The sequence below is a fragment of the Melanostigma gelatinosum genome (assembly GCF_949748355.1).
Source record: "Melanostigma gelatinosum genome assembly, chromosome: 2".
NCBI lineage: Eukaryota > Metazoa > Chordata > Actinopteri > Perciformes > Zoarcidae > Melanostigma > Melanostigma gelatinosum.
In genome coordinates this window covers 19,502,219-19,514,825 of record NC_136635.1, presented here as the reverse complement: position 1 = coordinate 19,514,825, position 12,607 = coordinate 19,502,219, and the positions used below count along the sequence as shown (strand labels likewise).

Sequence of the window (12,607 nt, the reverse complement as noted above, 5' to 3'; positions counted from 1 at the left end):
GGGTCGGTTGGAAGAGATGAGGAGGAGGCAGGGGGTGTAGATGGTTGTTTGATGATGATGGGCCAGGTGGGGAGTGTGAGAGTAGGCTTATCAAACCTGCAGTAAAACACATTCAGGTCGTCAGCCAGTTGGTGATTGGCCTCAGTGGGGGTGGGGGTGGTCTCGCATTTCCAAACGTGTTTTCTCCAGCGATCAATTTAAGGAGGGCTGATTTAAATTAATAAACAAATATAGCCGAGGTAAACATAATATATAACCGTTATTTAGTAGCCTAATATTTCTGCCACTTTACCACAACTGATCCTGGATGAATTCGCCAATGGACGAACAATGGAATTATTTGTATGTAATGACTCGTATAATGATAATAATTATTCAACAATGGCTTCTATTTGGGTAAATGTTACAGGCGTTGAGACGTGTGGTGAGTCTGACTGTAGAATGAGTAGATTTACTTTGAACTTTGATTTTAAGATGGCTCTGTTGTCAGACAATAACGCCACTAAGCTATCCGATGTTAAATCCTTAAAGTTTATTTACTTCACTTTTAATTGTTCTCGATAAAATAAATAAATAAAAATAATTTTGCTGGATAATCCTCAGGCCTGTATAAAACAAAAAATGATTACACCGTTATTTATAGAGTACTACCATAGCAACACTTGTCTCCATATGAAAGGAATAGGGTATGTTTCTAATTGTTATTAGTTCATGTTTATCTTTGCACTATCATGTGACCCTTTCTCTGTAGCTTTGGCAATGAATACAGACCATGTCCTGAGTAAGTCTGTTACTTTTCTTGCATTTGTTGTAATCAACTAGAAATTAATATTTTGGTACATCTAGTGGCACATTTGCTATATGGCTTGAAGTGATGTGGAGCTACTGACAGTATGCAGATGTTCCAGACTAGAGCGTCTCTAAAGATCAACTGTTGTCTGGTACTGCACGTTCCTCTCGCGATACGTTGCCGATGAGAACACAAGCGGAAGTAAATAGTCACTCGCCATGGCATGTTAGCTAGTGAGAGGGGATAAAGTAGCAAATTCGGCGTGGGTGCTCCACTGAGTTAAACGGATAAAAACATTTACAACCTTCAGGGTTAGTTGGTTGGATGTTGAGAAACAAAAGACTCACCACGTCTGCGTCTCTATTAAAATACATTACGAGAGTCGAGTAATCGTTCAGCACGTTTCAGGCCTGGAAATACGCATATTAGCGTAGCTAAGCTAGCCACGTTAACGCGGCTGTTCAGCTAACGGCGTTTGTAGCACAGCCAAAGACCACTGAAGTGGTTAGTTTCACCAGCTAATGTCGGCTATCCCATTAAACAGATAAGTAGCGTCACACCAGCTAGCGTTGACCCTGGCCGTGGTGGAGGGAAAGTTCGGCTGGATTTAAAATGATCATTGAAAACCTTGATGCCTTGAAAACATGGCTGTCTCAAACCCTCGAGCCCATGTAAGTAACGTTAGCTATTAGCAACTCAGCTGTTCCCTCAACTCAGCTTTAGCCATTGTAGCCGAGTCTGAGTTACACAAGCTAATGTTAGAAACACACACACAGTACACGCTATCATGAAGGCGTCATATATTACTGATGGTCTTATACATTTCTTGGCTATTTGTCATGTATACAGTGTGATGGTTTTTCTTATCCCTTTTTCTCTGAACAATTCCAGCTGTGATGCAGACCCATCTGCCCTTGCTAAGTATGTTGTTGCTTTGGTGAAGAAAGACAAAAGTGAAAAGGAACTTAAAGCCCTGTGTATAGACCAGTTGGATGTATTTCTCCAGAAAGGTATTTGATCTTGAAAGTTGTACTTGTAAGCCTTGTTTCATTTGACACATGTGTTGCTATTTGTTTGTGGATTAATATATCATCTTTGATTGCACTATTACCTTCTTTCAGAGACCCAGCCATTTGTGGATAAGCTGTTTGAAGCCATTAACAACAAAAACTACCTCCCTCAGCCAGATCAACCATCCTCTCTGGTCAAAGTTGAGAAGGATGAGCTGAAAAAAGACGAGGTAATTATGAGGGAATAATTTAAAGTGTAATGTTATTCTGTCATATGTGCACTTTCCTGTACCAAACAACATGGAGCACCATTCATGTCAGTGGCCATCTTAGATAGAACAAGTTTAGTTGAAGTTACTTTCTTTTTTTGGTCAGACAAACCGCGAAGATGAACGTGAGAAGAAGTTTCCTCGCAGAGTGAATCACAGCCCACCCCAATCAAGTTCTCGGTACAGCAGAGATATCAGGTGTGTGCAACTGCCTGTTTCAACTTTGTCTTTCAGCACATATTCACTTTTAATAACTAATTGACATGTTTTTGTTTGCCCAAACTTTTAGGAGAGGAGATGATCGTAAGAGAGACGACCGCTCCAGGAAGAGGGAATATGAGCGCATCCCACCACGGAGGGACTCGTACCGCGATCGCTACAATCGCAGGAGAGGCCGCAGTCGGAGTTACAGTCGGAGCCGCAGCCCCAGTTGGAGCAAGGATCACATCCGAGACCGCGACAGAGAGAGGGATCGCGACAGAGAGAGGGGGGACAGGGATCGAGATCGCAGCAAGAGCCGCTCACACAGCAGAACTCGGTCCAGGAGTAGAGGTAAGAAGGATCAACCAGCAGGATCACTTTGTGCCAGTTTGAACCATTGTTTTTCTATGGAGGGAGCAAAGACACCAAAACCTGGATTTTGAAACGCTATTCTTCTGAATCTTGCAGTCTGCTCAAAGTTCACCCCATTTCAACTAAGGATATCAACCATGAAAACGTATAGTTTCGCAATGGTATACATACCATCGTGACAGTTATTTTACCAATAAACATTGATTTTCTTTGTCCATTTTCAGAACGGGATTCTGGAAAGCTGAAGTTTGATCATGATCGAGTGGACAGGCCGGAGAGTGGTGATTGTTTCACCCCAGCAGCCCTTGTCCCCACTGCAACCACTTCACACTTCCCTGTGCCAACACTGAGCAGCACCATTACAGTCATTGCCCCCACACACCATCACAGCAACAATACCACTGAGACTTGGTCCGACTTCCGCCCTGGGCACCCTGTGGATCGTGGCCTTTTTAATAGAGGACCACCCCCTCAACAGAGGAAGCGATGCCGTGACTATGATGGTAAGTTGGCTAATATTTGAATATTTATTTGGATAATAAAAAAGATATTTTCGAATATGAAAATTTTAATTAGATGGGTAAAAAAAGGCAGCGCGGCTGTCTGCTTCGTGTAGTTCTGTGTGTTTGATGTTCTGCATGCGTCTGTTATCTCTTCCAGAAAAGGGCTTCTGCATGAGAGGGGACATGTGTCCTTTCGACCATGGAAGTGACCCAGTTGTAGTGGAGGATGTCAATTTGCCCAACATGCTGCCCTTCCAACCTCTACCAATCCCAGGTGTAGACCCGCCCCCAGGCCTCCCACCACCACCACCTCTTATGAACCCGCCGCCCGTGAACCTGCGGCCCCCTGTGCCCCCACCAGGGGCCCTCCCACCCAGCCTTCCACCTGTTGCAGGTAGGAGTTCAGACATTTCTCTGAATTGTGAAGTGTAAATAAAGGAATATGTCCGGCGAGGTGTCACAAAGTAATGGACTTTGCGGAGGCAACCTCCACGTCGTCCATTCATTTCTGATAATAGAAACGTAGAAGAGCGTTATTCTACTCACACCATGGTCAACATTGCAACCAAAATCTAAACACTTTTCTCCAGCCGTTCTGCTGCGGGTTTGCTAATATCTGGAACGTTCATTACCATTCCATGAGGTTCTTTTGTAATTTAAACAATTGTCACTGCTCCAGGAAATAGCACGGACCGTAGGTATGACTTGGCTAAGGGAGATATTTTAAGTCTGCTCAGATCATAGAACCCTTTGGTCTCAGCTACAAGCCAGACAACTAGCGTTATGCTACCAAGATTCAAAGTCAATAACACCGGGTACGGTTGACAAACGGTAAATATAATTTGACTTGGTTTTCATTTAATGTGGCCAGCTCATTCATTTAGACTGGAACAACTTAGTCAGTGTCCATTATAAGGAATTAATAAATACACTGCAGCCGATAAGAAATGAGTATTCACCCAGACTATGATATAATTAATAATGTCATTATTTCTTTATTAAATATAAGGGCACCATAACTTGGTAGTGTATATTCTCCAGGGTTGTGTCCCGTCGCCTCTCCTTTATTCATTGTGTACTAACGATTGTATTTCTCACCCTCACTGATGACACTGCTGTGACGAGTCTGGTCTCGATCTGGTGTTGCTCTCTGCAATGTAGGCGATGTTTGTTCTGCAAAACCACAGATGAGGTTCAGCCCTTAGTCATCAACGATCAGGCTGTTGAGTTGGTAGAAAGTAGGGTAGCCCCCTCTTAGTCGGTTAGTCAACAAATACATTTTAATCATGGGGGGCTGTTCACATGTCACGTTTTTTTGCTCCCCAAAAAACAATTGCTTTTCAACGAAGACGCACAGATTGTGCTCTCAAAAGTGCACGAGCGTTCCCGAGAACTTATTTTTCAGGGTGCAACGGCTGCTCCCGGGGCAAATTGTTTAACTTTTGAAACTCTGAGGAACACACCGCCACCTTACAAATACGGTTTAACTCTTCTCTAACACAGGTCCTCCTCCTCCGCTTCCTCCTCTGCAACCGTCGGGCATGGATGCTCCTCCCAATTCCATGACCAGCTCTGTTCCCACCATTGTCACCTCTGGGATGCGCTCCTCACTTCCCCAGCCCCCAGTGCCTCGCTTCTCTGGTAATGGTCGTTTGTTTTGAATTCGCAAATTTTATTTTGTATTCATAAATGACTTGTACTGTGCCCTTAACTTGCTGTTTTACGAGTTAAAGTACCCTCCCTCTGCTGACTAGACAACTATGAGACCGATGTGTATAATCCCGAGGCTCCCAGCATCACGAATACCTCCAGGCCGATCTACCGCCATCGGGTCAATGCCCAGAGACCCAACCTGATTGGCCTCACAATGGGGGAAGTGGACCAGCCACCAAGAGGTATTGTTCACATGAGCTGGACCATTTAAGCTTTGAATAGATTGTCTTAAAACCTGCATGTACTTTCTATCCTACCGATTAGCATGGTTAGCACTTTGACCAGCAGTCAGTACATACGACTGTATTTGTGTTTAAACGTCTTGCTGTCGAGTTTTGATCTCTTTTTGAATGAGGTGCACTGTAGCCCGAAAAACTGACCTGTTTCTGTCTCACCAGACAAGATCCCGAACAACAGCATGCGGATCGTTATGGAATCTGATTTGAGGAAGAGACCACCTGTCTCTCATGATGGAGGCCTACCCTTGAAGAAACCTTGGTTTGAGAAGTAAGACATCTTTCTGTGTTATTAAAATAAATGCTGCCTCTAAACCCTTTGGTTAATCACGATTGACGGAGATTTGTTTAATACCACTCTCATTGAATTGTTCAACAATTCTCTTCTCTGCACAGACCCAACTTTAGCCAACCCAACCACCAGGGCTACCACAACAGAGTCCCATTCTCTCCCAACGCCAAACTGCTGGTTCGTCAAATTCCTCCCGAGCTCAACAACATCAGCAAACTCAATGAACATTTCAGCAAGTTTGGTACCATCGTCAACCTACAGGTCAGTCTTTATGTGGTGCAATATATATGAAAACCACAGCTTTGATGGTTAGTAGTATATATGATCGTTAAATAATATTTGGATTATTTGTAACAATAATATATAATAAACAAAATGTAGTTGCTGTGCAGTACAATAGGTGACTAATATGTCTTAGAGTAAAACTGGTATCAAAAGGTTAAACCATTTAAAACAGTATTGATGTTTGACACACATGGAAATGTTAATGGCTGAAGTTTTACATGGTGTAGTGTCTGTATTTAATCTTTTTTATTTATTTCTTTTACAGGTGGCCTACCAGAATGACCCAGAGGGGGCACTGATCCAGTTTGCCTCCCCACACGAGGCCCAGCGGGCTATGCAAAGCACAGAGGCTGTTCTCAACAACCGCTTCATCAGGGTGCACTGGTTTCGTGATGATTGGAGTGACGGCCAGGGACAGTCTGACTCGCAGCAGTACCCTCTGCCACAGCCAGACACGGTAAAAGTTCATTACATCCGTCACTCATAACATGTGGTCATGTTGTCAAACTATTCTTAGTATTTGTCTGACTCAAATTTTCCACTAAGAGTAAATATCTTGAAATGAGATGCATTTGGGAGTGAACATGTTGATTCCATGTGATTGTTAAAATAAGTTGTTACAGATAAATATAATTTTAAGAGACTAAATTAGTTCTTTAAGACTAAGTCTTGCCGTTTTAAAGAGTCTTTGCAATGAAGCTGGCATTTCTGGGAAAATGTAATAGTTTGCTGGGGTATTGCACATCATAGAATATTTGATATTTGTAGTGTAGCACCACTAATGATTCATAGGGCCCTATTTGAATCTCACAAGCGCATTAGCCAACGTGGAAGTGCCAAAAAGTGCAGTTCCTCAAATGGCTACATGTGGCTGGCGCCAAAAGCGAGTCAATCCCCAGTAAACCCCATGTTAAGATGCTCAACACCCCGGCATTGGTCTCTTTTGGCTTTCACATTTTGTCACTTGGAAGAAGCTGTTCCATTTATGCCGGTGCAACCTCCACGTTCAGTTAAAGTACAGAGAACGTCTCACTGAGTCTCTCTCGGAGTCGTAGGAAGGCAGTGAATGAAGTAGATGTTACAGAGTCACCTTAAGTTAACATTAAACATCTTGATTGTTGTCTGACACTGGCTGTTAAAATGCACTCGTGCATTAATCCAGAGATAATGTGATTAACATCTCCGTTGTCATTCGGCAGGCCTCAGACTCGTCTCTTAAGCAGTCTGTCAAAGATCGCCTCGGACCCCTGCTCAATGCCAACTCTGAGCTCTCACAAGATTCCAGTGTAGCCTCTCAGGTGTGTGTGTGTGTGGCTGAGTGTGTTTTTTTTTTCCTCACATATATACTAGTCAAAAATCTGTAGACGGTGTGTATTAACCTTTATCAATGTTTTCCCAATTTGCAGCATAATCCCTGTAAGGTGTCAGTGAAGGACCGTTTGGGTTTCTCTGCCAAACCAGCAGCTCCTATTGAAAAAGTAAGCGTTGTCACTGTTCAGAATTACTCTTTCTGTTTCTACTACTTCTCTTTCAAATTGTCTAAATATGATGTGCTGTTGTGTCCCCCCCCCCTTTTTTTAAAAGGTATTTTCGACATCCATGGGCCTCACAAAGACTGTTTACAATCCTGAAGCCCTGAAGGCAGCCCAGAAAACCTCAGAGGAGGCCCTGAAGAAGAAACGGGTGAGAAGAGGGATGGTGGGATATGGGGGAGTGGACAGATATTAGAATTAAAGCCACAAAACACCTTGGGATACTCCTGCTAAAGCAGAAGGCAGTACATAATCATTCCCATAATTCCTTTCACAGGAAGCTCTAAGACTACAGCAGGATGTAAGGAAAAAGAAGCAGGAAATATTGGAGAAGCACATTGAGACACAGAAGGTAAGATCATTCAGAGTAGAGGTCTGTGGCTTGTACATTCAAGGGTCTTTATCACATGTTTGCTTTTAGAGTCTGCAACCTTGCTGTGCAAAACAAATGTCAGTGTGTGAGCTGTGAAAGAGGTCTGACTCACAGCTGACGCAACATGAGTCGGTGGACTCTGCTTTAGTTTGTTTGTGTAGAGAGCGTAGTGTGGGATTTGGGACTCATTTTCTGTGTGATATCTGTGAAAAGGTTGAAGATCGGGTGTCAACATGCAATATCCGGGGCCTAGAGTTTTAGATTTGAAAATGGATAACAGTGTGTCTATGGTGAGGCGGAGCATTATGGCCTAAATCTTCTATCCCGATTTAAGGTCATTTCATACCTCTAACAATATGTATGATGATAACATTGTCTATGTGAGTTAACCACATGGTAAAGCCTATCAAATCTTACCCTGTCTCCTATCCGGTGTGACTTGTGGCTGTCGGTGTTGTTTTATAAATATTCAAATACTCTGTTGGAATTGGCGCAAACAATTTGTAATTCTGTTTTTCTGCTCCCCTGCAGCTCCTGATATCCAAACTTGAGAAGAACAAAACAATGAAGGCAGAGGATAAAGCCAAGATCATGGAAACGTTAATGATGTTGACTAAGAGCATCACCAAACTTCAAGAGGAGATAAAGGGAATCTCAGGCACCAACAGCCATCTACGCATAGCCAAGAGCAGAGCACAGGTAGTGCTTTCACCCACCTAGTGCCATCCATGCAACACAAACACTAAACTCTGCAGATAACACCCCATAGATTGTGCTATTCTTGTGATTGGGTTTGCATCTCCTCACCTTGTAAGTAGTCGTACACAGCATATGCTTCCTTGCTTTGAAGGACAACTGGATTTTCAGTTTTTCATTTCATCCAGTTGCCTTTGACTTACTACTTCCGACTTGCAAAGTTGTCTTTCCTGATGTTGATTAAAATGTGTTCAGGCACAGAAGGAGCTGCTGGACACGGAGCTGGACCTGTACAAGAAGACCACGGCCGGAGAGGACACGGCTCTGTTGAAGATCAAGTACACGCAGCTGCAAATTGAGGTATTGACTTCATCTCGAAAGACAACACTTTCCCCTCAAACTTTAGAGTTTCATCTCCACAACTTAAATTCTGTGTTTCATGACATCGGACAGATATTTGTGCTCTATTTACCCAGGCGGCTAGAAGGGGAATCCTGTCACCAGGACGAGGCCGGGGGGTCCACTGTCGGGGCCGCGGTGCTCTCAGGGCCCGGGGAAGGGGCTCCAGAGGACGGGGAAGAGGTGTGTCCCTGCATGCAGTCGTGGACCATCGACCACGAGCGATAGAGATTTTTGGATTCTCTGAGGCAGACCATGTAGACCTGCTGCCACACTTTGCTGTAAGTCGGCCTTTAACGACATTACTGAGAAAAGGAGATTTGATATCTACAGTTAACCAGTAAGACATGTTTGATGGAAGATGTGGGAGATAAGAGGACTGTGTTAAAGGGTACCGCTAGTGTAACTGTTGAGGGGGGTGGACATTCAGCACATGACAAATAAAGCGGTCAGCTGTTCTCACGTCCTTCCTTTGGATTAAGGCTGTGTGTAGTGTGGTTGAACAGAAATAAAGTACAAATAATAAAAACAACGTAGTCCAAAAATCACAATTTTCACTGTTCATGTAATGGGACTATTACCCCAAAGTCAGACCACAATATGGATTTCAGTAAAAAATAATTTAGAAATAACTTGTTTATATATTCCCAAACCTATATTTTTTACTAGTTTTGATATGAATTATGATCCATTGCATAAACAATAATACCATGTGCATTGAATTATAACGTTTTCTCAGTAGGGCAAAAAGAACCAACAGTGTCCTCTGGTGATTACAACTGCACAGTGCAACTATGGTCAGCACAGGCCTGTGGTGCATCGACATGCAATGTTATCTAATGTGTACTGATTCATCTCGTCGAGTTAGTTTGTAAAATAACCCAAATGTTGTGTGTTCATAATTTTGAAGCAATTTGGAGAGATAGACGATTGCCGAATTGATGAAAACAACCTGTCTGCAGTCATCACTTACAAGACGAGAGCAGAGGCAGAACAGGTGAGTCAACTATCAGCCGTGCAACAAACTCTAGAATATTCTGTCGTTTCTTTTCTCATTGAGCACCTTGAAATTCCAACAGTGGAAATGATTTCCAGTATTTAGACTTTTATTATTGGGGACTTTGCTCCGGCTGGAGCACCAAAGTCTGCTTGCGATTTTGATACATTTGATTATTTCCACAATTCTTGATGTACCCTTTTCACTGTGTTTTGACCACCTGTAGGCGGCTCTTCATGGAGTGAGGCTCAACAACCAGACTTTGCGTCTTGCATGGCATAAGGCTGTTGCGACTCTCAGAACTGCGGATGCCGATGAGGCAGAACCAGAGGAGGATGAGGTTTGTGACATTTCTCATTTAGTGTATTTATGTTTGTCTTTTATAGCACCTATGGTAGCTGATCGGGTCTGCTGATTCTGCCTAAGGTTTAATATATACATGATGAACCTTAAGGAGAGGGATCAGGCAGGATCGGTCTTACTTCAAGTGCTACCATTGATCCTTGAATACAACTCCTGGATGTTCTCTGCTCAGATATATGGGGAAATCTTATTCTGTTCCTATTTCTTGTTGCGTTACATTTTGAGAACACAAGAGGGAGCCATTACAGCAAGGATGGTCTTTACGTGGCTTTTTCATTGCCACTCATACTTTCATGAATCATTTGGTCTGTGCAACATCATACACTCAAGCTGAGAATTTAGTCACTCAAGACCTTTTTTAAATCCATGGTGCCAGGAGAGTGATGATGATGCTCAAAATAACAGGTCTTTCCACTTCAAATAGCCTTTCCTTCACTTTTTAAGTGCATTAATGTCTGTTTTTATTTTAATTTTATCAGTACCCGGAGGAGTCGCTGAGTGACGATGCATTGCTACAGGATGACGATGAGGAGGAGGAAGAAGACGACAACGAGCCTCGCTCTTGGCGCAGATGAAGATTGGTTGGGCGCTCCTCCCTGGTTTCACTGGTTTGGAAGACGAGCAACCATCCAGAGAAATTTGAAAGATTTCAATGCCTGTTCATAAACCAACAAGGCACATTTTACATTGGCTAGACTTTTTTTCCCACTCAAATGTGTAACTAGCAGAAGAACCATGTACGAGTTTGATTATTTTTAATGTGTACACCAGGTGCAACGATGGTGAATTTTTTAATGCTCTTAATGTAGAAATTGTACTTTTTTTTTCTTTTTGTTATTTCGGTTCACAAAACAATTAGTCTGGACATGTGAAAGCTGATCACACCTTTTTGAACTCTGTTTAAGAAAACAAAACCTGTGTTGTAATTTAATTGAGTGACAGACTGTAGCTTTTGCAGAATAGTATTAGGTTGACAGGTTTAAATGCTCGTGTAAATATTTTATGTCTGGAATCAAATTATTTGTATGAAAGCTTGGCTTCTCAGTACTTGGCTTAACTTTGGATTGTACAAAAAATAAAGAATTGAAATGGTCTGAAAACATCCTGCCAAAAAAAACAAGAAAAGAAAAAAAAAAAAAATGCTATGGCAGTGAAAAAATACCACGTCTAAAAGAGCTGAAAAAAAGACCATTTCAAAAAAACAAAAAAAACTTCCTCTTCCCCTAAAGAGCAAACGTCCTAAAACATTCCTACTTCTATCAATTCTATCACTTTCCTTCTTTCTTTGGATCGGTATGGTAACGTAAGAAATTGCATTGATTCCCATGCCAAGGTAAGAACATGACATAATGTGATAGTATATATTGCTAAATCTATTTTTACAAATAAAAATTTGTAATTTGTTCTGCCTGCGTAGCTTTAAAACAAATCTTCATAGCTTGGCTAAAATAGATCCAACTAGAAATCTAAGAACATTTGTGTTCTTTTTGTTACAGGAGGCATCTGCAGTATCCAGCTACAACTTTCTTCAAGAGGCTACAACATCTTTGAATGCCATTTTGTATTTACTGTAACACTATTTGTCTTTAAACTGTGCTGATGTATAAAAAATATTTTTATTTCTGAAATATCTAAATGTTTCTCACATATTGTTTATTTTGTGTGATAAATGCCTGCTTTCATCTTGAGCCGATTGAACATGATTTCTACATTTAGACAAAGAGGACTTGTCTAAAACTTGGCCTACATCTAAAAAAATGAGAATTTAGCTTTTTCTTAAGTACTTTCTACATCACAAGTATTGTACTTTGCTATTGCAAGTCGGATCCATTACAGAGAAATAACTAAATCGCATTAAGAAGTATGGTTAACAATATCGTTCCTCGGCTTCATTCAAATATAAAAGACTACTTTCACTTCAATAAATCAGATATGTACCTGGCCGACAAGCTCAGTGACACACGTTAAACGCACCCATGATGCTCATGATAAATCCTTCAGTGGGGACTTCTGTCTTACTTTGGAACCTTTGCCCTCCGTGAGGGGTTTCTGCTGTTTGTGACAATAATCCTTGATATGATTAAAGCCTCATTCAGCCCAGTGTTTGGTTGCTCAGTGCAGTTGGACAGAGAGAGGCTGAGTGGACGGCATATATTGTGCTTCTAGAATGTTCAAGCAGAGACGTTAAACCTGGAGCAGATTTATAACTACTTCATGGTGCACAAGATTCCCAGAATTTCAAAAATATTAATCAGCCAATAACCTCTACCAAATTCAAATAAGTCCATATTTCATTGAAATACATGACACTGTCAATATTTGAATCCTCATTTGACCAACTCTAATCATACATGTGAACACTTGCAAGTCCTTAACATGGGAATCTGCACTGACATAAGTGCTTAGTTTTGTGTGATCTGCTGACATTCGTGAGAATCGAGCTACTGTGCAAGGTAAAATCACAGGGTAAAGTCTTTCCCAGCTCTGCCATCCCTTCCACAGGATGTGACCGCTGAACCGTTTGATCTCTGTGGTGTTTTTGTGGCTTCTTCACAACTATTGTGACATAAAATCCC

At 41.9% G+C, this 12,607-nt stretch overlaps 1 protein-coding gene across 2 annotated transcripts; it reads left to right on the top strand.

Moving 5' to 3' along the window:
* Positions 1-1,001: 1,001 nt before the first annotated feature.
* Positions 1,002-11,728, top strand: rbm26 (RNA binding motif protein 26). 2 transcript variants are annotated; one of them, XM_079289860.1, is made up of 22 exons: positions 1,002-1,461; positions 1,682-1,800; positions 1,912-2,030; positions 2,176-2,267; positions 2,359-2,621; positions 2,867-3,145; positions 3,303-3,539; positions 4,649-4,786; positions 4,900-5,040; positions 5,257-5,365; positions 5,491-5,647; positions 5,937-6,128; positions 6,871-6,969; positions 7,078-7,149; positions 7,256-7,354; positions 7,481-7,555; positions 8,108-8,275; positions 8,528-8,632; positions 8,749-8,952; positions 9,582-9,668; positions 9,895-10,008; positions 10,511-11,727. In XM_079289860.1, the coding sequence occupies exons 1-22, from the start codon at positions 1,403-1,405 to the stop codon at positions 10,604-10,606; spliced, it is 3,024 nt and encodes a 1,007-aa protein (XP_079145986.1). In that variant the 5' UTR covers positions 1,002-1,402; the 3' UTR covers positions 10,607-11,727. The 2 variants fall into 2 exon arrangements, with proteins under 2 accessions (XP_079145986.1, XP_079145987.1); XM_079289861.1 differs by lacking the exon at positions 6,871-6,969 and having other exon boundaries at positions 10,511-11,728.
* Positions 11,729-12,607: the final 879 nt, after the last annotated feature.

Excerpts from the sequence above, each read along its gene's own strand:
- rbm26 (XM_079289860.1), top strand. The coding sequence starts at position 1,403 with ATGATCATTGAAAACCTTGATGCCTTGAAAACATGGCTGTCTCAAACC. Across the intron at positions 4,787-4,899 it reads CCCAGTGCCTCGCTTCTCTG|ACAACTATGAGACCGATGTG; the intron begins GTAATGGTCGTT and ends TCTGCTGACTAG. Across the intron at positions 9,669-9,894 it reads CGAGAGCAGAGGCAGAACAG|GCGGCTCTTCATGGAGTGAG; the intron begins GTGAGTCAACTA and ends GACCACCTGTAG.